This window comes from Rana temporaria, chromosome 4 (assembly GCF_905171775.1).
Source record: "Rana temporaria chromosome 4, aRanTem1.1, whole genome shotgun sequence".
NCBI classification, from domain to species: Eukaryota; Metazoa; Chordata; class Amphibia; order Anura; family Ranidae; genus Rana; species Rana temporaria.
Genome location: NC_053492.1, coordinates 425,338,673 through 425,366,459, shown reverse-complemented (window position 1 = coordinate 425,366,459; position 27,787 = coordinate 425,338,673). Strand labels below are relative to the sequence as shown.

General features: G+C 44.2%; 1 protein-coding gene across 1 annotated transcript in view; it reads right to left on the bottom strand.

Moving 5' to 3' along the window:
* LOC120937871 (calpain-8-like) overlaps nt 1-27,787 on the bottom strand; it is a 74,116-nt gene that overhangs the window by 20,265 nt on the left and 26,064 nt on the right. The window contains exons 6-11 of the mRNA XM_040351397.1: nt 26,876-26,959; nt 26,696-26,781; nt 4,798-4,872; nt 2,733-2,890; nt 1,382-1,551; nt 207-218 (exon numbers count right to left, since the gene is read on the bottom strand). Coding sequence (XP_040207331.1) covers nt 207-218; nt 1,382-1,551; nt 2,733-2,890; nt 4,798-4,872; nt 26,696-26,781; nt 26,876-26,959 — 585 coding nt within the window. The remainder of the gene's footprint in view (nt 1-206; nt 219-1,381; nt 1,552-2,732; nt 2,891-4,797; nt 4,873-26,695; nt 26,782-26,875; nt 26,960-27,787) is intronic.

The following is a 27,787-nucleotide window of genomic DNA, read 5'->3' as shown; positions in this document are numbered from 1 at the left end:
AGTGACTCCTGCTTAGTGTTGCCAGTACTGGAACTTTGTAAGTGCCATCACGTAGTAAATGATCATCCCATCCTTAAAGGGAACCCTAACATTCACTGTAACCCCTGGGTTTTACAGAACCTTGTTTGAGAAAGGCTGTTCTTTACCATCTTTACCATACTAATTTGGAAGGTATGTGTAAGGAGAGAAAAAAATGAATTCCGCACCTGTTTAGGGACCTGAAAAATAAATGATAATAGCATTGTGTAACTACAAAACGATACAACTATAATAAAAATTACCATTATCAATAACAATAATTATTACACATGATCTACTATCCAATATGATACATTACAAATACGTTATAAAACAATTTACACAAAATAATTAAGTCTGAATTTCAGGGACCATCAAAGTAGCCCATAACATTTCTAACATATTACCAGTGATGTATCTTTCTATATATATGAAATTAATTAATACATTTGCCCTTATATGCTGCTTTGTAGCTGTTTTTCAGACCCCAGTAATCTGTCATGGTGTAAACATCTTTCCATGTGCCTTACACCATTAACGTTTTTCTACCTATGAGTATCCTCCATGAAAAGGAACATTTGAAAGGCTTTCCTTGTCTGAGTTTATTCATCAAGTTAAACTGTCTGGATGGATGCAAGGGATAAATAGAACACTAGGTCATATAAGCCCTATATGTCGCTGGAGATAAAGTTTATGGTTTTGTAATCAAAACATTATTACTGCAGTGCCTAAATTTTAGCTTTAGGGTCCAATTATATCCAGTCTAATGTGAGGCATTAAAGCTGAGTTCCACCTAAAAATGGAACTTCCGCTTAATCCACTCCTTCCCCCCTTACATGCCACATAGGATGCATTAAGGTAAAAAAACTTTTACCTTTACAACCCCTTTAATTGAAAAAGCTGAAGTAAGAAGCTGATGGGCTACCATAAACAGCTGCACCAGATTTTGCACTCTGAAGTTTTAGTAAAAATCAACCCCATATTGTTAAAAAAGAAATGATATGTACTATATATTGTGAGACAAACAATTTTGTTCATAGAGTTCAAGCTGAATTTAACAATTTAACAGATAACTAAATAAGTCAGAGCAATAACCCCCTCTCCTCCCTCTGTACAGCCCCATTAAATGAGATATAGCCTGTCTGAAAGGAAATAACTGCTTCTGATCCCTCTCTTTAGATAACCTAATGTGCTTTGGGAATCCATTGCCATTATTTATATGTTCATAAAATATAGAAAAAAAAGTATATAAAAGACAGTTTTTATAGTAATCTTAAAAAATCTGTTTAGGAATTTACAAACTATCAATTGGTCCTAAACCATTACAATTTCCTTTAGTTTAAGGCTGGCATGTAAAGCTAACCTTGTATATATAGTAGCCAATTGTTAAATAGTCCCCTCCTTTCTTTCTCCGACGCTCTTTCTGCATCAGACTGACCAGCACTGTACAGCGTGGCTCCCCACTCTCTCCTATGCAATTCTCACCAGAGTCCTCCAGAGTGATTCGGAACTGTGGATTGGTCCAAAATGTCGCTGCCACAGAAAAATAAGCCAATTATTATAAGAGTCCTATAAAATATATGGAAAAAGGGACAAAATGGCGCTAAACCACAGAGAAAAGGAGCAGCCAGCACTCGAACAAACAAAGTCCATAAGAAATATAGATAATTAGTGCAGCGCTAAAATGTGTCAAAACACAATGTTAATAGTGACATAAAGTATATAACATAAAATATAATAAATATGACTCAATGATAGTTAAGTCCATGTGCAAGGACCAGATATCACAAGCAATGTGATACTGGAAAAAAATAAAACACTGTATGTGAAATAGTCCTTGTACAAAAAATATATGTGACTTTCCAATCGCTGACATGAACTGATGAAAATCTAGTTGTCTACAGGGATCACCAAAGCATCAAGTATAGATACTGTATTAGGGTACGCTTACCATGTGTTGTTTATTCAGCTGTTTTGCAACAGTAAGTCTAATATGCTTAATGGCCTCTAAGGACCTGGATCACTTCAACAAGGACTCCCCGGATGGTGGTGCGTTTCTCGATCACTCAGGTGGGATGAATACCAGGAACGACAGGAACCAAACCGATGGACCTTCAGATGCAGGATGGATAGGAACAAACAATTCCAGCAAACTAGACTGAGTAAGGCAGCCCTGCACAGTGGGAACTGTAGTCCAGAGAAGAGAGACTCTACTGGAATCAAGAGCTTTTGAACTGCATTTCCCAGAGGGAAATTACCAAGACGACGGGAAAGAACTGCATTTTCTCAGGCTGTACAGAACTCAGCTTTAGCTTGCCATGAGAGAGCCTGGAGAGTGCATGTCGCTGTCTAGTGTGCAGTCCATGTGCGCCAACAGCCAGAGTCACCTGGGTACAGAGCATAGAGTGGACTAACTGCTGTGTATGACCGGATGCTGAGTTGCAATATCACTGGGAGTGGTAAGTTGCTGCTGTAGGGATTTACTATCTGCTGCTATAAAGATTGAGCTGTTTAGGAACTGACCATACAGCCATATAGCCCTATTACTGCCTGCAGACTTGACTGGGACTGTTCTCATGTGCATTTTGGTCACTTTTCTTTTACTTTTTTTTGGTGGAAATTTTGAGCTAGATCTATTGGGTTTTGTAAACAATATTTCTTAGCGTTGTGTGGTGAGTGAGAAAAAGGTTGTTATAGAAATTTGTGATTCTTACAGTTGCTTTTGCATCCTCCTGCATTCACTCCTGATATCCACTTTCCATTAAATCCAGTTAGACACCACTTATGTATTTTGCTACAACATACATTGTCCAGATTAAGGTGGCAGATTTCTACCCGATAGAATTCAACCAAGAAGGAAGAAAAAGGCATCCTGCAAAACACAAGAAATCCAAAACTGACAGGCTGTATACAGAAAATTTAACCACTTGCCTACAGGGCACTTTCACCCCCTTCCTGCCTAGGCCAATTTTCAGTGCTGTCACACTTTGAATGACAATTGCGCTGTAATACAATACTGTATCCATATAAAAAATTTATATAAATATTTTTACACAAATAGAGCTTTCGTTTGGTGGTATTTAATCACCACTGGGTTTAATTTTTTTTCTAAACATACAAAAAAAGCCAGAAAATTTTGAAAAAAAAAACATACATTTTTCTTTGTTTATTATAAAATTTTGCAACCAGGTAATTTTTCTCCTTCACTGATGTGTGCTGATGAGGCTGCACTGATGGGCACTGATAGGTGGCACTGATGGGCAGCACTGATAGGTGACACTGATGATGAGGCTCTGATGGGCACTGATTGACAGCACTGATGGACACTGATAGGTGGAGCTGGTGGGCACTGATTAGCAGCACTGATGGGTACTGATAGGTGGCACTGGTGGGCACTGATTAGCAGCACTGGTGGGCAATGTTGAGACTGATGTCCCTTTAACAGAAGCCAGTTATCGGCTTTATTCTTTTCTCCTCACATTGTCAGCGTTAGGAAAGAAAAGCCGATAACCGGCTTCTGTTTACATCTGTATCGGCTCTCTTCTCTCCTCCTCACGTTGTCAGTGTGAGGAGGAGAGGAAAAGGGAGCTGATGACCAGCTTCTGTAGAGGTGACAGTGCCTACCAGTCCCAACAGTGCCTATGCCCACCACTGCTGCCCATCAGGCTCTCCTCGTGAGTGCTGCCTACCAGTGCCCATCAGTGCTGTCTACCAGTGCTCATCAGTGACGCCTATGAGTGCCAATCATTGCCACCTATTAGTGATCATTAGTATCGCCTATCAGTGCCTCCTATCAGTGCCCATCAGTTCTGCCTATCAGTCCCAAAAGTGCCGCCTCATCAGTGCCCATCAGTGCAGACTATCGGTGCCCATCAGTGCCACCTCATCAGTGCCCATCAGCACACATCAGTGAAGGAGCCTCTTTGCAAAATTTAGAAACAAAAAAAAAAAACAAAAAAAAAAACAGTGGTGATTAAAGCGGAGTGCCACCCTATAGTGGGACTTCCATTCATTGAAACCCTCGCCCCCTCCGGTGTTATATTTGACATCTTTTAGGTGGGAGGGGGTGCAGATACCTGTCAAAAACAGGTATTTGCACCCACTTCCGGGAGTCCTCTCTGAGGGGAGTACGTCACTTCCCGCCCGGCCCATTGTGATCTGGGAAACACTTGGCTCCCAGAACACAACGGGAACCAGTGAGGACGGCGCTGCGCAATTCGCGCATGCGCCATAGGGAATCTGGCAGTGAAGCCGGATCGCTTCACTTCCTGATTCCCTCATCGAGGATGGCGGTGGGGGCAGCAGATAGATGAGCGATTGCTTGTCTTCTGCTGCAGATGTCGCTGGACTCCAGGACAGGTAAGTGTCCATATATTAAAAGTCAGCAGCTGCAGTTTTTGTAGCTGCTGGCTTTAAATATTTTTTTTTACAGCAGTGCTCCAAAAGAAAGCTCTATTTGTGTGAAAAAAAATATTGAAATTTAATTTGGGTCCAGGGTTGCATGACCACGCAAATGTCATTCAACGTCCGACAGCGCTGAAAGCTGAAAATTGGCCTGGGCAGGAAGGGGGTAAAAGTGGCCAGTAGGAAAGTGGATAAAACTTATATGAGAATTTTTTGGATTGGATTTACAGTATATCTATTTTAGGCTAGTACAGTGCATGCATTGGTGTGTGTACAAGTATTTTATGCACATTTTAAAGTTTGTATATGAAATGTGATCATGGCGCAGTAGGAGAACTTATTGCCGATGCATTATACATTTTCCACTGAACTCACCAGGTCTCTCCATCATCACACAGCAGATGCAGCTGAGCCTTAATTTCTGGGAGAACTTCATTCCATTCCAGAGCACTGTAGGATGTACAAATAACAAAAATCTCATCTGTTAAACTTCATTAAACACAGAATACAGTACTAATCCATTTTACTTAAAGCAAATCGCCAGTAATAAAGAATCCATTGATAGATAGCGATCAGTGCTTTAAAAATGCATTGGATTACTATAAAAATGCCACTGGCAGTGAAGGGGTTAACACTAGGGGGCGGGGAAGGGGTTAAGAATGTTCCCTGGGGGTGTTCTAACTGTAGCGGGGGTGGCCCCACTAGGGGAAATGACTGATATTCTGTTCATACATTGTATTTCTCTCCCTGACAGGACCGGGAGCTCTGTAACGAGCGATTGCGTGTGCCCGGCGGTGATCGCGCCTGCCTAGTGGCCTGCGCGAGAGCCAACGTTATTGTATGGGCTCTCGCGCAGGGGAGCCGACCTGCCGCCGTAAAACGACGGTGGCTGGTCGGCAAGTGGTTAAAGGGGTTGTAAAGGAAACATTTTTTTTTATAATAAGCATCCTTTACCTGCAGACATTCCTCTTTTCACTTCCTCATTGTTCGTTTTTGCTCAGAAGTTGCTCTATTTCTTCTCTGTTCTGTTCACTTCCTGCTTGTCTGATTTTACTCACCACAGTGAAGGGAGGCTTTACTGTGGTGGTCAGTGATGTGCTCGCCCCCTCCTGGGAACTACATTTGTGCGGCAGGACGCTCTCTACGTGTTAGAGACTTCAAGGAGGTGTGAATTACTGGGCGTGCCGCAATGCATGCTGGGAAATGTATTTCTTACATGAACGAGCGCCGCAAACCAGGAAGTAAATGAGAGAACAGCCACTTCCATGCCGGAGGTTATATAGACGAAGGAATTTAAAGCGGAGGTTCACCCTAAAAACAATTTTCTAACATTACATTGTGCTCACTCTCGACATTGACAGTACGCTGATGTTTTTTTTTTTCTTTTGCCTTACATACCGTTGTATCGCTATTTTCCACGCCGGCTTCCGGGTAGTGGCTCCCGCGGGAGTGAGCGTTCCTATGCACAGGCTTAGTGATTGACGTGATGACAAAAGCTTCCCCCCGGCGCATAAGGCGCGTCACGAGTTGCCGAAAGAAGCCGAACTGCGAGTCGGCGCTATACGGTGCCTGCGCACCGATGTTCGGCTTCTTTCGGCAACTCGTGACGCGCCTTATGGGCCAGGGGGAAGCTTTTGTCATCACGTCAATCACTAAGCCTGTGCATAGGAACGCCCACTCCCGCGGGAGCCACTACCCGGAAGCCGGCGGGGAAAATAGCGATACAACGGTATGTACGGCAAAAAAAACAAAACATCAGCATACTGTCAATGTCGAGAGTGAGCACAATGTAATGTTAGAAAATTGTTTTTAGGGTGAACATCCGCTTTAATAGGTATTTACTTGTTTTTTTAACAGAATCATTACACTACTCTGTCTGTCTACCTTGCAGACATACATTTTAGGCAACACATTTTTTTCCTTTACAACTAGTGTTGAGCAGAATATGCCATATTCGATTTCGCGATATATCTCGAATATATATTCGAATATTCGAGATATATTCGCTAAATTCGAATATTCGTGATATTTTATCGAAATTAATTGAATGCGATTTTTCGCTATTGCGAATGCGAAAATAATTGCGATTTTTTTTAATAACTGCGGTAGGAGCGCTCTGATTGGCTTAGAATATTCGTGATATTTTATCGAAATATCGCAACATGCGAATGCGATATTTATTGCGCAATTTCGAGATATGCTGGAGGAGCGCTCTGATTGGCTCAGAATATTCGTGATATTTTATCGAAATATCGCAACATGCGAATGCGATATTTATTGCGCAATTTCGAGATATGCTGGAGGAGCGCTCTGATTGGCTCAGAATATTCGTGATATTTTATCTAAATATCGCAACATGCGAATGCGATATTTATTGCGCAATTTCGAGATATGCTGGAGGAGCGCTCTGATTGGCTCAGAATATTCCTGATATTTTATCGAAATATCGCAACATGCGAATGCGATATTTATTGCGCAATTTCGAGATATGCTGGAGGAGCGCTCTGATTGGCTCAGAATATTCCTGATATTTTATCGAAATATCGCAACATGCGAATGCGAAATTTATTGCAGATATTTCGAAAACTGCTGTAGCAGCACTCTGAAATCGAATATGTATGATATTTTAACCAAAATACATATTGCGATTGCGATTTTTCGATCGCGCATGCGCAATTGCGCGAACAACACGCGACCATTTCCTGGAGCCTTGCCAGTTTCCCAATATTACAGCAACATGGTGGGAAGCAATTTCACAAAGTCTGAGGAAAAGTTGCTGATTTGTGTAAGTATTTTGACCACTGTTATTTCATCATCTTCAACTGCATTTAAGTCTAGTTTAAAAGTTAGTATATATGATCAGATATTAGTATTTAACCAAAAATGTGTCTCCTGCTTTTACAAAACTACAAGTCCCAGCATGCCTGGACAGCTGCAGACACCCTGGTTGGCAAATGTGTATTTAGGCACTTTTCCTTGTTATTTAGCATAATGAATTTAAAAATTTTTTGGACATAGGACGTATGCGAACGTCCTGACTTCAGTGTCCTCAAGGCCCAAGGACGTTCGAATACATATTGCCCTTTAGATGTTGCAGAACTACAACTTCCAGCATGCCTGGGAATGCTGGCACTTCTAGTATTGTAAGTTCTGCAGGCCCACATTTTTCAGGCCTTTATGCACGGGTCTCTAAACTGTGGCACCCTAAATGCAGCAAAAGTAAAATTCTTAGCATGCACTGAAAGACCGTGGCTGATGGGAGTAGTAGTTTTGCAACAGCTGGAGGTGGACTGGTCTTGAAACCCAGAGTTAGGTAACAAACCCGTAGTGTTTTGCAACCATTCTGCCTCCAGCTGGTTATTTTCTGTTGAAAAGCCTGTGGCGTGCAAAACACAACCCAAAAACTCCACCCGGTGCAAGGAAAAATTTGCACACACCTAAAGAGTGACATCACAAAAAACTGCGACGGTTGCATACGTCAGTGGTCCTCCGAAAAGGTCCCGTCTCTGACCCCCCGGGGCGTTAGGCTCCTAGGCTCCTGACAGGGAAAAGAGTTACTGTGGTCCATACAGCCGAAGCCATATGGACCCATCTCGGTCCAAGCAGCGCAATCAACACGCGAACAACACGCGACCATTTCCTGGAGCCTTGCCAGTTTCCAACTTATGATCGCAGCGCAATCACACAGCAACATGGTTGGAAGCAATTTCACTAAGTCTGAGGAAAAGTTGCTGATTTGTGTAAGTATTTTGACCACTGTTATTTCATCATCTTCAACTGCATTTAAGTCTAGTTTAAAAGTTAGTATATATGATCAGATATTAGTATTTAACCAAAAATGTGTCTCCTGCTTTTACAAAACTACAAGTCCCAGCCCAGCCCAGCATTTAAGTCTAGTTTAAAAGTTAGTATATATGATCATATATTAGTATTTCACAAAAAATGTGTCTCCTGCTTTTACAAAACTACAAGTCCCAGCATGCCTGGACAGCTGCAGACACCCTGGTTGGCAAATGTGTATTTAGGCACTTTTCCTTGTTATTTAGCATAATGAATTTAAAATTTTTTTGGACATAGGACGTATGCGAACGTCCTGACTTCAGTGTCCTCAAGGCCCAAGGACGTTCGAATACATATTGCCCTTTAGATGTTGCAGAACTACAACTTCCAGCATGCCTGGGAATGCTGGCACTTCTAGTATTGTAAGTTCTGCAGGCCCACATTTTTCAGGCCTTTATGCACGGGTCTCTAAACTGTGGCACCCTAGATGCAGCAAAAGTAAAATTCTTAGCATGCACTGAAAGACCGTGGCTGATGGGAGTAGTAGTTTTGCAACAGCTGGAGGTGGACTGGTCTTGAAACCCAGAGTTAGGTAACAAACCCGTAGTGTTTTGCAACCATTCTGCCTCCAGCTGGTTATTTTCTGTTGAAAAGCCTGTGGCGTGCAAAACACAACCCAAAAACTCCACCCGGTGCAAGGAAAAATTTGCACACACCTAAAGAGTGACATCACAAAAAACTGCGACGGTTGCATACGTCAGTGGTCCTCCGAAAAGGTCCCGTCTCTGACCCCCCGGGGCGTTAGGCTCCTAGGCTCCTGACAGGGAAAAGAGTTACTGTGGTCCATACAGCCGAAGCCATATGGACCCATCTCGGTCCAAGCAGCGCAATCAACACGCGAACAACACGCGACCATTTCCTGGAGCCTTGCCAGTTTCCAACTTATGATCGCAGCGCAATCACACAGCAACATGGTTGGAAGCAATTTCACTAAGTCTGAGGAAAAGTTGCTGATTTGTGTAAGTATTTTGACCACTGTTATTTCATCATCTTCAACTGCATTTAAGTCTAGTTTAAAAGTTAGTATATATGATCAGATATTAGTATTTAACCAAAAATGTGTCTCCTGCTTTTACAAAACTACAAGTCCCAGCCCAGCCCAGCATTTAAGTCTAGTTTAAAAGTTAGTATATATGATCATATATTAGTATTTCACAAAAAATGTGTCTCCTGCTTTTACAAAACTACAAGTCCCAGCATGCCTGGACAGCTGCAGACACCCTGGTTGGCAAATGTGTATTTAGGCACTTTTCCTTGTTATTTAGCATAATGAATTTAAAATTTTTTTGGACATAGGACGTATGCGAACGTCCTGACTTCAGTGTCCTCAAGGCCCAAGGACGTTCGAATACATATTGCCCTTTAGATGTTGCAGAACTACAACTTCCAGCATGCCTGGGAATGCTGGCACTTCTAGTATTGTAAGTTCTGCAGGCCCCCATTTTTCAGGCCTTTATGCACGGGTCTCTAAACTGTGGCACCCTAAATGCAGCAAAAGTAAAATTCTTAGCATGCACTGACAGACCGTGGCTGATGGGAGTAGTAGTTTTGCAACAGCTGGAGGTGGACTGGTCTTGAAACCCAGAGTTAAGTAACAAACACGTAGTGTTTTGCAACCATTCTGCCTCCAGCTGTTTTTTTCCTGTTGAAAAGCCTGTGGCGTGCAAAACACAACCCAAAAACTCCACCCGGATGCAGTGAAAAATGTGCACACACCTAAAGAGTGACATCACAAAAAACTGCGACTGGTACATACGTCAGTGGTCCTCCGAAAAAGGTCCCGTCTCTGACCCCCCGGGGCGTTAGGCTCCTGACAGGGAAAAGAGTTAGCAACGCATATCTCCCCTATACGTGTATCCTGTGTTGTTAATAATATATTCATAATTATGCAAATGATAATGGCTGCTATATTTATGCAAAAAAGGTGGCGACCGAAATGGCAGGATATAAAATCTTTCATGTTACCCCTGTCATTGATTAATAAGGCGAGAATGCTTCCAATTGTTGAATAGCATACATTTACGTCATATATCCATAAGGCTGTCAACAGAAGTATTACAATATACTTTGTTCTTCATCTTGCAGAAGTTCCTGGAAACAGGATACGATGACCTGCGGCGGCAGCCACAGAAAAGGGCTGTGGTCAGCGCCCTAATCGCTGACTTTGGCGGCCATCATGACCACAAGGCCATTGTTAAGAAGTGGTCTGATCTAAAGAGGCGCCAAATGGGTAATGTCAGACGTCTTCGGGCTAAATATCATCCAGGTAAGTTATTGTTGACAGTTATGTTTTTTTTTAAAAAAGTGTATTTTGTGCGTGAACTCGAAAGAGAGAGGAGCCGGCCTGCAGGAGTTGGGAGGCCTCCCCCAGAGGCAATCTGCCACCTTTCTCCATGCCCCGGTTGGCAATGGCGGGTGTGAGGGGGTCCTCCCAACCCAACCTCGCATAGCACACCCACCAGTGGCGGGGCTGAGACCACCAAACTCAATTCACAGGTAGCCGAGAGCGGGATCCGAACCCCTAGCTGCAGAGGTGAATCAGTTGTCAGTGCAGTGGCAATCGCGTGGAGCCACCGCAGCTCCTTTGGTGACAGTTATGTAAGGTCATATGTAATTCATGTAAGGTCAGATGTTGTTAACCAAGATGCCATGTTGTGCTAACATATATCACCACCGGCCAAGGTATTCATAGTACTGTTGAAAAAAGACATGGGGCAGCAGACAGGAACACAGAAGTTATGTGGGAACATAATTTTCCCATTGCTTTGCATGGGACTTTAAAGAAAAACCCCGACCATGGCAAGTGGGGGTGGGTAAGGTTTAAACCACCTATCCTATGTTTGTGGCTGACATATAAGTAACCTGTGTGCCAAGTTTCATATAAATATCTTTAGCCGTTTGTACGTGATGCTGGAACATACATACATACATACATACATACATACATTTATGCACACACACACGTTGAGTTTTATATATATAGATTACCACTAAATTCCTGTGTTAGGAGTGGGGTTGTTATAGTAATCCCGTGTGCTCCATCAGGCCCTTTTTTTAACATGAGATGGTCTGAACAAAACAAAGGAGACAAAAACAGCTCATTTTAACATGGTTGCATCCCAGCTCACGCTCAGTCCCCTGTAGTGCCCACAAGACCCTTTAATATAACATTGTCCCATTGGTTAACTGTCTATATAAATCAATTTGTATTCATATACAATACAGCACAGTACACAGAATTTGCATACGTCATTAGAAAACATTTTTATAATATATGAACATTGTGTTATTATAGGAGCTCCAATGCCAGTTGTCCGCGCCAAGCGCAGAAGGCGCCAGGCCGATGAGGAGGAGGAGGAGGATGCGGCAGAGGAGGATGCGGCAGAGGAGGACATGGATGAGGAGGAGCAGCCAGGGCCCTCCCACTCCCCAACCCCAGCTCCTGTTGAGGAGCAAGCTGAGGAGCTTCCCCCCCCCCACCACCCCAACTTCTCAAGCAGAAGAGCAGGAGGAAGAGAGCGGTCCTGTGAGCCTCATTCAGGAAGGTAAATATGTGCACAATGATTAATAACATTTCAACAACAAAATGTAGATATAAAAATGGACAACATATAAAGCGCACCTGTCAGATTGTAGAACCATAATATGGTATTGATGCTAGAAGTATACAGGTAGTGCATAATTATTAGGCAAGTTGTATTTTTTGAGGATTCATTTTATTATTGAACAACAACCATGTTCTCAATGAACCCCAAAAACTCATTAATATCAAAGCTGAATTTTTTTGGAAGTAGTTTTTAGTTTGTTTTTAGTGTTAGTTATTTTCGGGGGATATCTGTGTGTGCAGGTGACTACTATTACTGTGCAGAATTATTAGGCAACTTAACCAAAAAATAAATAGATAGCCATTTCAATGATTTATTTTTAACAGTGAAACCAATATAACATCTCAACATTCACAAATACACATTTCTGACATTTAAAAACAAAACAAAAACAAATCAGTGACCAATATAGCCACCTTTCTTTGCAAGGACACTCAAAAGCCTGACATCCATGGATTCTGTCAGTGTTTTGATCTGTTCACCATCAACATTGCGTGCAGCAGCAACCACAGCCTGCCAGACACTGTTCAGAGAGGTGTACTGTTTTCCCTCCTTGTAAATCCCACATTTGATGATGGACCACAGGTTCTCAATGGGGTTCAGATCAGGTGAACAAGGAGGCCATGTCATTACTTTTTTTTATTTAATACCCTTTCTTGCCAGCCACGCTGTGGAGTACTTTGACACGTGTGATGGAGCATTGTCCTGCATGAAAATCATGTTTTTCTTGAAGGATGGTGACTTTTTCCTGTACCACTGCTTGAAGAAGGTCTCTTCCATAATCTGGCAGTAGGACTGGGAGTTGAGCTTGACTCCATCCTCAATCCGAAAAGGCCCCACAAGCTCATCTTTGATGATACCAGCCCAAACCAGTACTCCACCACCACCTTGCTGGCGTCTGAGTCGGACTGGAGCTCCCTGCCCTTTACCAATCCAGCCACGGGCTCTTCCATCTGGCCCATCAAGACTCACTCTCATTTCAGCAGTCCATAAAACCTTAGAAAAATCTTTCTTGAGATATTTATTGGCACAGTCTTGACGTTGCAGCTTGTGTGTCTTGTTCAGTGGTCATCGTCTTTCAGCCTTTCTTACCTTGGCCATGTCTCTGGGTATTGCACACCTTGTGCTTTTGGGCACCCCAGTGATGTTGCAGCTCTGAAATATGGCCAATCTTGTGGCAAGTGGCATCTTGGCAGCTGCACGCTTAACTTTTCTCAGTTCATGGGCAGTTATTTTGCACCTTTGTTTTTCCACACGCTTCTTTTGTTTGATGATCACGCTTCAGAAGCTTTGCAACTTTAAGAGTGCTGCATCCCTCTGCTAGATATCTCTCTATTTTGGACTTTTCAGAGTCTGTCAAATCCTTCTTTTGGCCAATTTTGCCAAAGAAAAGGAAATTGACTAATAATTATGCACACCTGATATAGAGTGTTGATGTCATTAGACCACACACCTTCTCATTACAGAGATGTACATTACCTAATATGCCTAATCTGTAGTAGGCTTTCGAGCCTATACAGCTTGGAGTAAGACAACATGCATAAAGAGGATGATGTGGTCCAAATACTCATTTGCCTAATAATTCTGCACTCCCGGGATGTGTTAGACACATAACAAGTGTATACACATGATAATGATTGATTAATAAGCAAAAAAAAATATTTATTTATTTGGTAACGTTATTTGAAATCCAAATGTTTTTTTATTATATCCTAAAAGCATCAAGAGATCTGAAGAGGCAAAATATACTCATTGAAAAGACGCACCAGAAGATCCTTCAGAACCAGCGTAAGATGAGCTACCTCAACCAACAAAATGCTCTGCTAGAGCAGCAGCTATCGGGTCAGATTGCGGAAATGCACCGCATTCAAAAACGGATTGAGAGCTATATTTAAATTTATTTTTGTATTAAAAAAACTTATTTTTTGGAAATGTTTCATTTCTTTTTGAGATAGAGTTGTAGGTTTTTCAACACATCTAACTTCACATCAAACAAATCAACATCAACACATTTAACTTCATAATAAGCAAAAACATTTTATACTATTATTTTATTTAACATTAACCTAGGACAAACTAAAGCACACGACACAGACACGACGAACACAAAATAAACTGTTGAAAAATGAACATAACAAAAGCAACAATATATATATATATATATACAAAGAGAGAGAGAGGGAGAGCAAGAAAGAGAGAGAATGCAGATGAGCTCTTGCAGTCAGCCCAATGGTTGCAGTATAAATGCCGCAAAACAGGGTTTAACATAAGGTTCATTGTTATAGTTACACTTGCTGTTTAGATCCGGTCTGGTAGTCCGGTCTGGTAGCTTGTAGCGGAGGCTGTTGGTGGATCCGCTGTGCCAGAAAGGTCATGAAGCTTTACTCAGCATGGAGGCAGCAGCAGGAGTATTAAAATATAATATAACTAGACAATGCATTTCCTGAGGAAAATGCGAGTGGGAATGCTGAATAGCTTAATTGGTGAGCCCCTTGCCAAAGACATTCACCATAACCACTACACTATCTTTAGGACACACAGCTTCTTTCTCTATCTGCAAAGTATAGAGTATGCTGACTTCCTGGTCGCCCCTCCCCCCTCAATAGGTTTCCCCTCCCCCCCAGGTCAGTGAGGAGGAATATTGCACTGAGGTCAGGAAAGTTATTTATGGAAAGAAATAACATTACAAACGCTTTTAATTCACAGATCTAATACATGATTTAAGCCTCCAAACAAAGCTTAATAAATCCTCAAACGTACATGCAATTGATACAACGACTACACCGTTTGAAATACACGGCCCTTGTAAACGCATCGATATGAAATTTATGTAGATAAACTTAAAAATGTGGCCATTTCTGCGATTTAGAAAAGAGCGTCTTTGTGAGTTCTGCAGCAACATTTTTTAGATAATTTCACATGAGAGTCTATGAGACATAATTTCTGGCTGTTGCTCCAATAATTAAAACTAAAATACGTATCGCAGAATTGGTCACATTGCCATAAACCAGACAAGCATAGCTACGTTTTGATCTAAAAATTGTGTATGAAAAGTAGATCTTGTGGGCGTGAGACCAATTTGTTTCCCCTTTTTGTAAAGATATTTTTAATTACAAAGATCTCCAATGTTAAGGTCACATGACAGACTCTAAATCCCCTCCATAGGATTACATTATAACCTATTGCATTTTTGTGAAAAATTCGCAAAACGTAAATTGCGTTTTCACCAAAAAATTGTAAACGATAACGATCTGAAAAGTCATAGCCGGATAGCTAAATATTTTGTGACCGCTTTAAAGTTTTTTCAGTGTCTGTAAGTGAAAGTATGAAGTAGCTGAAACTTTTGGCATGGCATGTGAATTCAAAGGGGAAAAGGATGTTCTCATTGACTTCAATGTTTAAAAAAAGGGTCTAAAAGCTTAAAATTTATAAAAGTGTAAAAAGTAGAAAAAAACTTGAAGTCCCATCATTAGCTGAACGAGACGAACATTTTTACAGTTGAATGGTCTCAATAGCTGAAAGTATGCCGAAGTTACGCAGAACCAAAAAACTTAAGGAATAATAAGATTACTAAATTTACGGATATCAATACTGGAAATGTTTATTAAAGCATTCACACTAATTAAGATTAATACATTTACGGGTATCCATACTAGGAATGCTTATTAAAGCATTCCCACTAAGTATCACACAGGCATGATTTACAAGCAGTAGTGGTAATAGTAATACATAGCATAAAAACACTTGGGGAATACTTTACAGCATCAGTAGTGGTCATAGTAGTCAATAGTGTACCAAAAAATTGGGACACAGGTGTCTTGACTGAGCTGTAATAGTAGTAGTAGACATTGACAATACAGTGTCAAATCACTCGGGCAAGAGGTGCCATGATGAACAGCAGTCTTAATAAGAGTATATAGGGTGTGAAATAACTGCTGACATAGGTGTCTTGACTGGGCAGCAGAAGCAGCAGTAGTAGTATTAACAGTAGTAGTTGATACAGAGTCATATCACATGGGCAGGAGGTGCCATCATGAACAGCAGTAGGAATAGGAGTATATAGAGTGTCAAATAACTGCTGACATAGGTGTCTTGACTGGGCAGCAGCAGCAGAAGCAGCAGTAGTATTAACAGTAGTAGTTGATACAGAGTCATATCACATGGGCAGGAGGTGCCATCATGAACAGCAGTAGGAATAGGAGTATATAGAGTGTCAAATAACTGCTGACATAGGTGTCTTGACTGGGCAGCAGCAGCAGAAGCAGCAGTAGTATTAACAGTAGTAGTTGATACAGAGTCATATCACATGGGCAGGAGGTGCCATCATGAACAGCAGTAGGAATAGGAGTATATAGAGTGTCAAATAACTGCTGACATAGGTGTCTTGACTGGGCAGCAGCAGCAGAAGCAGCAGTAGTATTAACAGTAGTAGTTGATACAGAGTCATATCACATGGGCAGGAGGTGCCATCATGAACAGCAGTAGGAATAGGAGTATATAGAGTGTCAAATAACTGCTGACATAGGTGTATTGACTGGGCAGCAGCAGCAGAAGCAGCAGTAGTATTAACAGTAGTAGTTGATACAGAGTCATATCACATGGGCAGGAGGTGCCATGATGAACAGCAGTAGGAATAGGAGTATATAGAGTGTCAAATAACTGCTGACATAGGTGTCTTGACTGGGCAGCAGCAGCAGAAGCAGCAGTAGTATTAACAGTAGTAGTTGATACAGAGTCATATCACATGGGCAGGAGGTGCCATCATGAACAGCAGTAGGAATAGGAGTATATAGAGTGTCAAATAACTGCTGACATAGGTGTATTGACTGGGCAGCAGCAGCAGAAGCAGCAGTAGTATTAACAGTAGTAGTTGATACAGAGTCATATCACATGGGCAGGAGGTGCCATCATGAACAGCAGTAGGAATAGGAGTATATAGAGTGTCAAATAACTGCTGACATAGGTGTATTGACTGGGCAGCAGCAGCAGAAGCAGCAGTAGTATTAACAGTAGTAGTTGATACAGAGTCATATCACATGGGCAGGAGGTGCCATGATGAACAGCAGTAGGAATAGGAGTATATAGAGTGTCAAATAACTGCTGACATAGGTGTCTTGACTGGGCAGCAGCAGCAGAAGCAGCAGTAGTATTAACAGTAGTAGTTGATACAGAGTCATATCACATGGGCAGGAGGTGCCATCATGAACAGCAGTAGGAATAGGAGTATATAGAGTGTCAAATAACTGCTGACATAGGTGTATTGACTGGGCAGCAGCAGCAGAAGCAGCAGTAGTATTAACAGTAGTAGTTGATACAGAGTCATATCACATGGGCAGGAGGTGCCATGATGAACAGCAGTAGGAATAGGAGTATATAGAGTGTCAAATAACTGCTGACATAGGTGTCTTGACTGGGCAGCAGCAGCAGAAGCAGCAGTAGTATTAACAGTAGTAGTTGATACAGAGTCATATCACATGGGCAGGAGGTGCCATCATGAACAGCAGTAGGAATAGGAGTATATAGAGTGTCAAATAACTGCTGACATAGGTGTATTGACTGGGCAGCAGCAGCAGAAGCAGCAGTAGTATTAACAGTAGTAGTTGATACAGAGTCATATCACATGGGCAGGAGGTGCCATGATGAACAGCAGTAGGAATAGGAGTATATAGAGTGTCAAATAACTGCTGACATAGGTGTCTTGACTGGGCAGCAGCAGCAGAAGCAGCAGTAGTATTAACAGTAGTAGTTGATACAGAGTCATATCACATGGGCAGGAGGTGCCATCATGAACAGCAGTAGGAATAGGAGTATATAGAGTGTCAAATAACTGCTGACATAGGTGTCTTGACTGGGCAGCAGCAGCAGAAGCAGCAGTAGTATTAACAGTAGTAGTTGATACAGAGTCATATCACATGGGCAGGAGGTGCCATCATGAACAGCAGTAGGAATAGGAGTATATAGAGTGTCAAATAACTGCTGACATAGGTGTATTGACTGGGCAGCAGCAGCAGAAGCAGCAGTAGTATTAACAGTAGTAGTTGATACAGAGTCATATCACATGGGCAGGAGGTGCCATGATGAACAGCAGTAGGAATAGGAGTATATAGAGTGTCAAATAACTGCTGACATAGGTGTCTTGACTGGGCAGCAGCAGCAGAAGCAGCAGTAGTATTAACAGTAGTAGTTGATACAGAGTCATATCACATGGGCAGGAGGTGCCATCATGAACAGCAGTAGGAATAGGAGTATATAGAGTGTCAAATAACTGCTGACATAGGTGTATTGACTGGGCAGCAGCAGCAGAAGCAGCAGTAGTATTAACAGTAGTAGTTGATACAGAGTCATATCACATGGGCAGGAGGTGCCATCATGAACAGCAGTAGGAATAGGAGTATATAGAGTGTCAAATAACTGCTGACATAGGTGTATTGACTGGGCAGCAGCAGCAGAAGCAGCAGTAGTATTAACAGTAGTAGTTGATACAGAGTCATATCACATGGGCAGGAGGTGCCATGATGAACAGCAGTAGGAATAGGAGTATATAGAGTGTCAAATAACTGCTGACATAGGTGTCTTGACTGGGCAGCAGCAGCAGAAGCAGCAGTAGTATTAACAGTAGTAGTTGATACAGAGTCATATCACATGGGCAGGAGGTGCCATCATGAACAGCAGTAGGAATAGGAGTATATAGAGTGTCAAATAACTGCTGACATAGGTGTATTGACTGGGCAGCAGCAGCAGAAGCAGCAGTAGTATTAACAGTAGTAGTTGATACAGAGTCATATCACATGGGCAGGAGGTGCCATGATGAACAGCAGTAGGAATAGGAGTATATAGAGTGTCAAATAACTGCTGACATAGGTGTCTTGACTGGGCAGCAGCAGCAGAAGCAGCAGTAGTATTAACAGTAGTAGTTGATACAGAGTCATATCACATGGGCAGGAGGTGCCATCATGAACAGCAGTAGGAATAGGAGTATATAGAGTGTCAAATAACTGCTGACATAGGTGTATTGACTGGGCAGCAGCAGCAGAAGCAGCAGTAGTATTAACAGTAGTAGTTGATACAGAGTCATATCACATGGGCAGGAGGTGCCATCATGAACAGCAGTAGGAATAGGAGTATATAGAGTGTCAAATAACTGCTGACATATGTGTATTGACTGGGCAGCAGCAGCAGAAGCAGCAGTAGTATTAACAGTAGTAGTTGATACAGAGTCATATCACATGGGCAGGAGGTGCCATGATGAACAGCAGTAGGAATAGGAGTATATAGAGTGTCAAATAACTGCTGACATAGGTGTCTTGACTGGGCAGCAGCAGCAGAAGCAGCAGTAGTATTAACAGTAGTAGTTGATACAGAGTCATATCACATGGGCAGGAGGTGCCATCATGAACAGCAGTAGGAATAGGAGTATATAGAGTGTCAAATAACTGCTGACATAGGTGTATTGACTGGGCAGCAGCAGCAGAAGCAGCAGTAGTATTAACAGTAGTAGTTGATACAGAGTCATATCACATGGGCAGGAGGTGCCATGATGAACAGCAGTAGGAATAGGAGTATATAGAGTGTCAAATAACTGCTGACATAGGTGTCTTGACTGGGCAGCAGCAGCAGAAGCAGCAGTAGTATTAACAGTAGTAGTTGATACAGAGTCATATCACATGGGCAGGAGGTGCCATCATGAACAGCAGTAGGAATAGGAGTATATAGAGTGTCAAATAACTGCTGACATAGGTGTCTTGACTGGGCAGCAGCAGCAGAAGCAGCAGTAGTATTAACAGTAGTAGTTGATACAGAGTCATATCACATGGGCAGGAGGTGCCATCATGAACAGCAGTAGGAATAGGAGTATATAGAGTGTCAAATAACTGCTGACATAGGTGTCTTGACTGGGCAGCAGCAGCAGCAGAAGCAGCAGCAGTAGTATTAACAGTAGTAGTTGATACAGAGTCATATCACATGGGCAGGAGGTGCCATGATGAACAGCAGTAGGAATAGGAGTATATAGAGTGTCAAATAACTGCTGACATAGGTGTCTTGACTGGGCAGCAGCAGCAGAAGCAGCAGTAGTATTAACAGTAGTAGTTGATACAGAGTCATATCACATGGGCAGGAGGTGCCATCATGAACAGCAGTAGGAATAGGAGTATATAGAGTGTCAAATAACTGCTGACATAGGTGTCTTGACTGGGCAGCAGCAGCAGAAGCAGCAGTAGTATTAACAGTAGTAGTTGATACAGAGTCATATCACATGGGCAGGAGGTGCCATGATGAACAGCAGTAGGAATAGGAGTATATAGAGTGTCAAATAACTGCTGACATAGGTGTCTTGACTGGGCAGCAGCAGCAGAAGCAGCAGTAGTATTAACAGTAGTAGTTGATACAGAGTCATATCACATGGGCAGGAGGTGCCATCATGAACAGCAGTAGGAATAGGAGTATATAGAGTGTCAAATAACTGCTGACATAGGTGTCTTGACTGGGCAGCAGCAGCAGCAGAAGCAGCAGTAGTAGTATTAACAGTAGTAGTTGATACAGAGTCATATCACATGGGCAGGAGTTGCCATGATGTACAGCAGTCTTAATAAGAGTATATAGGGTGTGAAATAACTGCTGACATAATTGTCTTGACTGATCCAAAGGAGTCATGGGAGAAAATCATGTGGTCAGATGAGACTATAATATAATTTTTTGATCATAATTTCACTAACCGTGTTCGGAGGAAGAATAATGATGAGTACCATGCCAAGAACGCCATCCCTAATGTGAAGCATGGGGGTGGTAGCATCATGCTTTGGTGGTGTTTTTCTGCACATGGGACAGGGTGACTGCACTGTATTAAGGAGAGGATGACCGGGGCCATGTATTGCAAGATTTTGGGCAACAACCTCCTTCCCTGAGTTAGAGCTTTGAAGATGGGTCGAGGCTGGGTCTTCCAACATGAGAATGACCCAAAGCACACAGCCAGGATAACCAAGGATTGGCTCTGTAAGGAGCATATCAAGGTTCTGGCGTGGCCTAGCCAGTCTCCAGACCTAAACCCAATAGAGAATCTTTGGAGGGAGCTCAAACTCCGTGTTTCTCAGCGATAGCCCAGAAACATGACTGATGTTGAGAAGATCTGTGTGGAGGAGTGGGCCAAAATCCCTCCTCCAGTGTGTGCAAAGCTGGTGTAAAACTACAAGAAATGTTTGACCGCTGTAATTGCAAAGAAAGCCTACTGTACCAAATATTAACATTGATTTTCTCTGATGTTGAAATAGTTATATTCAGCACTGTAAATACATCAGGTCCGGGGCTTCATCAGGGAATGCATGGCAAGGGACCCTTCAGCGCCCTGAACCGACGACGGGTGCCAGAAAGTCACCGCCGATCCAGGACTCATTCATCTTTATGAATGTGAGTCTGTCCACGGACTCTGTGGACAGACGGGTCCTCTTGTCCGTGACCACCCCACCTGCCGCGCTGAATGTCCGCTCAGATAGTACGCTGGAGGGGGGGCAAGACAATAACTCCAGCGCATACTGAGCGAGCTCGCGGCAGGTGTCCAATCTGGCAACCCAGTACTCCATGGGGTCGTCGGTGCTCATACTGTCAGAAGCACCGACGGACGCCATGTAGTCTGCCACCATGTGGGCCAGCCGCTGGTGGTGACTGCTGCTGCTGCTGCTGGTGGTGGTACTGGGTCGCTCGGTTTGGAAGAACATCCTCATCTCTTCCATTAGGTCCCCTGCTCGGCTGCAGCTGGGTGCAGCCACCTGCTGGGTGAGATGAGGGGGGACAACTGGAGGCCGGGGAGTTGCCTGCTCCAACCGTCTGACAATGGCTGCCTGCAGTTCCTCCATCCGGTGCTGCCTCCGGCTGGCTGGGATGAACTGCTCCAGTTTCCCCTTGCACCTGGGATCCAAAAGGGTGGCCATCCAGAAATCATCCCTCGTCTTGATGGTCTTAACCCGGGGGTCCCTCCTGAGGCATCTGAGCATGTGGGCAGCCATGGGGAAGAGCACAGCCCGCTGTGACTCCTCAATGCTGGCCAGGTGAATGAGGTGCGACTCTTCTTCCCTGAGGCGCTGCTGGTCAAACTCAGACATGCCCAACCCCCGGACTATCGGTGCCCCCAACACCGGCTCTCCCTCCTGACCAGGCCCTGACTCCGGGACGACACCAGCAACCACCTCCTCCTCCTCTTCATCATCATCCTCCTCCTCCTCCTCCTCCTCCTGGTCCTGGCCCTGGTCTCGGTGGAGCATTGCTGACTCCTCCTGCTCCACCAAGGCACTCTCCCCAGCCTCGAGCAGGCGATCTAGTGTCCTCTCCAGCATGAACAGTATTGGCAGCACGCTATTGAGGCCAATTTGCTCACTGCTGACCATCTTGGTCGCCTGCTCGAAGGAGGACAACACTTGGCAGACCTGGTTTATCTGCCCCCACTGCGCACAGGCGATGAAAGGGAGTTGTGGTGAAGCCCTCTGAGTGCCTAGTTCCATCAGGTACTCCCTCACCGCCCTTTGCTGCTCCCACAACCTCTTCAGCATGTGGAGGGTGGAGTTCCACCGCGTCACACTGTCCACAATCAGCCTGTGAAGGGGCAGATTGTACTTCCGCTGCAATTTGGACAGGGACGCGGTAGCGGTTGGGGAGCGCCTGAAGTGGCTGGCAATCCTACGCGCCTTTGCCACAATGTCACTCAACCCTGGATAAGTGCGCAGGAACTTCTGCACCACCAGGTTGAGGACATGTGCCAGACAGGGCACGTGCGTCAGACTGCCAGCATGGAGGGCGGCGAGTAGGTTGCTGCCGTTATCGCAGACAACCATACCTGGCTGGAGCCTTCGGGGTGTCAGCCACTTCTGGACCTGAGCTTGAAGTGCTTTCAGCACTTCTTCTGCAGTGTGTCTCCGGTCCCCTAAACTAACAAGCTGGAGCACGGCCTGACAGCGCACGTGCCCCACACTTGAGTAGCTACGGGGGCGCTTGCTGGGAGGCTCAGCAGCTGCGGAGACAGTGGCTTGAGGGAGACCAGCAGTTCTCCCCTGGACACCCCGGGGCGGCACCACAAGATCGGTTGCCGACGATCCCTCACCGACGCCTCGGAGGGAAACCCAATGGGCCGTGAAGCTGATGTAGCGTCCCTGCCCATGCCTGCTGGTCCAGCCATCCATTGTCAGATGAACCCTGTCGCTGACAGCGTGATCCAGCGACAGGGTTACATTCTGCACAATGTGCTGGTGTAGGGCAGGGACACCAGTCCTGGCAAAGAAATGGCGGCTGGGGACACGCCATTGGGGTTGGGCCTGCTCCAACATCTGCCTGAAGGGGTTGCTGTCAACTATGTTGAAGGGCAGCAGATGTTGGGCAATAACCCTTGCCAGGAGCCCATTGAGGGAACGCACACGTCGGTCTCCAGGGGGGAAGGGAGTGGTGCGGTCAAAGGCGTCTGAAATCGACGCCTGGCGCCGGACGGCAGTGCGGGACACAGACGTGGAGGGTGCTGTGGAAGTAGAGGTCTGGCTGCCGGTACCAGTACCTCTACTAGAGGGAGCGGGGGGGCATGACCTGCTGGAAACAGATGAAGATGTGGCAGGGGCTGCTGTACCCTGCTCACTTGTGGTGGTGGCGCTGCTACCACCACCACGCTTCATCTCCTCATACAACGCCCAGTGGTTTATCCTCAGGTGCTGGTTCAGGGCTGTGGTACCCACCCGAGCCAAACACTTCCCTCTCTTCACCCTCACTTTACAAATCCGGCAGATGGCCACGGTAGGGTTGTCTGCCACCAGGGTAAAGAAATTCCAGACAGGTGACTTCAGCACCGCCCTCCTGTCAGATGGGGTGACGCTTACTTGCACCTGCTGGGATTCGGTGCGCACAGGTGGAGCTGCCTGCTGCTGCTGCTGCTGCTGCTGCTCCTCCTCCTGACACCTCCTGCTGCCATCACCAGTGGAGACCCTGACGATGGTCTCCCTGGTGGTGACCTGGCGCACCGTTTCACCAGGGTGCCTACCTTCCCCGTCGTCACTGACGTAGTGAGCCGACGCGTCAGATGGCAACCATGATGGGTCACCCTCTTCGCCCCCAGAGATGTCAGACCAAGGGCTGAGATGTGTTGGTCTGAGGGAACCACGTGACATGGAGCCTCTAGCCTGGCTCCGCTGTCCCCTCACCCACGCCTGGGTCTGACTAGGTGCTGCTGTTTCCTGCACCAAAACAGCAGCACCAGTTTGAAGGGATGTCTCTGGGATACTGCCAGCAGGTATCCCATCCTCCTCATCCATCCCTTCAAAAAGGTCCTGACCATCAGGACAGAGCTGGAGGTCTGCCTGATGCATGGCCTCCCCCAAGAGATCCCTATCACTGTCGCTGTCGAACAGTAAGATGCTGGACTCTTGGGGGCTGGGGGGGGGTAGTACAGGCAATGGTGTAATGGTGGTACTACTGTGAGTCGGGACCGACGACTCAGTGGCACTGCTGTGCCCCATGTAGTCCACCACTACTTGAGCCTGAGATGGCAATATCGGGCGGCTGCCCGATGGGAAGAACTCCCGGATCAGGCGTACTCCCCTTGCACCCGATCCTCTACCACTAGTAGGGGCACGAGAGGTACCCCGTGCTGGCAGCGATCCAGCACTGGGAGTAACTCCCCTACCCCTACTGCCACGGCCACGGATGCCGCTCATAATTGCTGATATGTGTGTGGGGGGGTTAAACTTTATTGGGGGGGAAAATGTGAACAAAATGTGTTTTTGTGTTTTTTTTACAAGACAGGCACGCAGACAAAGACGTACACAGACAGCTACTAAACTATAAGAAAAGTAGTACACCAGACAAGGACTACAAAATTAAAGAAAAAAAAAAAAAGCACTAAACAAACACTAACTTTTTTTTTTTTTTTTTTTTTTAAACACAAAACACAGACACTAAACACACACTAAGCTAAGCTAGATGAAATAAATGTACACTAACAGTGTGTACACTTACTACACAAAATTTAACTAAACTGAACACAAAACTTAGCTTTTATAAAAGCTCTTTAGGGAAAACTAAACAAAATTTGAACTGAGATGCCTATCAAATATCACTGAACAGCGAACCTGCAAGATCTGACAGTAACACAAGATGAACAAAACTTAGCTTTTAGAAAAGCTCTTTTATAAAGCTCAGATCAATATGTGTTCTGAAATCTCTTGCAAATATAACTGAACAGGGAGGATTGCAGGATCAAACAGTAACACAAATGAAAAAAACAGCACAAAACAGCACAAAACGTAGCTTTGAAAAAAGCTCTTGGGTCTATTGCTTTGAAAAAAGCAGTTGATATACTGGAAAAGATCCACTGGAATCACTAAATAGCAATGCTGGTGATGATCTAAATCAATCAAGAACAAAGACACAGGAAACCAGGAACACAGAAACAGCCTCCACACTCTATAGCCAGCTTCTGAATCTGCAATGAAATGGTGCTGGGAGTGAGCTTATATAATGTCCATGCAGGCAGGTTCCTATTGGTTGCTAACCTGTGACGAGTGTGGAAGGAGAACTCTGATTGGCTCTGATGCAAAAGGGCGGAGCAAATAATCGCGCAATATTCCTATTGCCGAATATTCGCATTGCGGATATTCGGCAATATAAAATGATCGCTTCAGCTACTCGGCCCAATGGCTCTAATCATACCAGCAATGCTTTCAGACGTCTATGGAGATCACTAGGATGTGATCTGTTTTAAAAATGAAACTGTAAAAATCGCTCTGATGCGGAAGATCGGGGCGAGGAAAATAATCGCGCGATATTGCGTTTGCCGAATAATCGCATTGCGATCTTTCTGGAAAATTCAATGAACGCTTCAGCTACTCGGCCCAGGGTCTCTAATGATACCAGCAATGCTTTTAGACGTCGATGGAGATATCTAGGATGTGATCTGATTCAAAAAAAAAATTGTAAAAAATCGAATATTCGGAATTGCGAATATTCACCGCGAATTTCGAAATATAGCGCGATTTCTCGAATATGCTATATTCGAGTCGAATATTCGCAATGCGAATATTCGTGAGCAACACTATTTACAACTCCTTTAAACAGCTTAAAAAAAAAGAGAAACAAGTAAACTCAAACTGAGGAGCTGTGAATCTGGTTGGGGGTTGTGGGTATTTAAATATGTGTTATTCTCTTTTTAAATGCAGTTATTCAGTCTGGCCTGATCCATCAAATGTCACCACCAAGAGCCGCCAAAGTCCCCAGTTGACCCTCCACAGCAAAATATCAACTAAAGTCTGAGGCCCCATACACACCATAGAATCCATCCGCAGATAAATCCCAGCAAATGGGTTTCAGCGGATAGATCCTATGGTGTGTACACGCCAGCGGATCTTTTTCCGCGGATATTTCTCCCCTGGGATGGATTCCAGCAGATCGGATATTCGCTGACATGCAGAACATATCCATCTGCTGGAGTCCATCCCAACGGATGGATCCGCTGGTCTGTATAGACTCACCGGATCCATCCGTCCGAAGGGATCCCCCGCATGCGTCGCAATGATTCAACGCATGCATGGAAATTCATTATATGACAGCGTCGCGCACGTCGCCGCGTCATAATCGGAGCGACACGTCATCGCCAGAGGATTTCGGCGCGGATTTCAATGCGATGGTGAGTACACTCCATCGCATTAAAATCTGCTGAAATCCTCGAGAGGATTTATCCGCGGAAACGGTCCGCTGGACCGTATCCGCGGATAAATACTCCCGTGTGTATGGGTCCTGACAGTTTAATTGATTGGACTGACCACATCATCTGGGTACACTGACCACATCAACATGATAGAACATACTTATCACTCCAGATGCCATTCCACTCTGTATAACCCCAGGGATTCCTCACTCGGACAAGCTGCAATGTGTCTCCACGATAGCTGACCTGAAACACACAATCCACAGTAAATAAACTGGGCTATTATAGCTCTCAACCACATCTCACAAATCAGTGCAAATGGCAGCTGCTAATTCTTTACCTCTTCAGCACCGATCAGAGAATATGCGTGATTCTTTACAACATTGGTGCTCACAACTATTTCATCTAATCCAAAGTCCGATTTCTATTACAAGGGAAAAGCAGGATCATTATTAGTTTTAAGGTGAACATGCAAGGTTTCATATTTTTTTTTTAAGCCAAACTCCAGTCTTAAACTTAGTCTTGTACAGTTTTACAAGCTGCTTTCTTTTACTGTATTCGCTTACTCTAATTTCACTGCACACTTTGAGTTTCTCACGGTGTGCATTGGAAGTTGCAGTAAGTACTTACCTAGATAAAGCATAGGGATGGGCTAGATGTTCGAGTCGAACGTAAGTTGTACACAAGGCAATCTATCGATCAACTTGTGTACAATCAGCCTTTCAGGTTTTTCTATAGGCTATAGCAGGCAACACTGATTATTGTATTCTGAAGTCTTCCCGCTGTCAGAATACAATACCACAGTGGAAGGATTTCCCCATCCACCTTGAATGTGCTGGTTGAACGAAAGAAAAAATCAATGTATGGGCTGCCTAATATACTGATATTTGATTTTTGTAATTTGTGTAACCTCTTTACAAATAAAAACTGAGCACAGAGGACTTACATGATGCTCAGTGCTTAGCACTGTCTACATTTTTTTGGGCAGGATCTGTACAGTTTATTATACTTTTGTAGCACCCTCTAGTGTGTGCTAGAAGATAGTGTAGATAAAACCTAAGCTTTGAAGTCAGGGTTTACTAAGGTTTACTAAGGTTCAGGGCTGGGTGACTCATCCTAGCAGCTCTCTGGTGCCTCCTCCTGGTCTAGAAGGTTGGAAAATCTTCTAGAATTAGAGAGTGGAGATTAAGAGGAGATGCCTTGAATATTTATGGAGCCTTAGCCAATCCTCAGAGGTAGGCAGGCAGGGGGC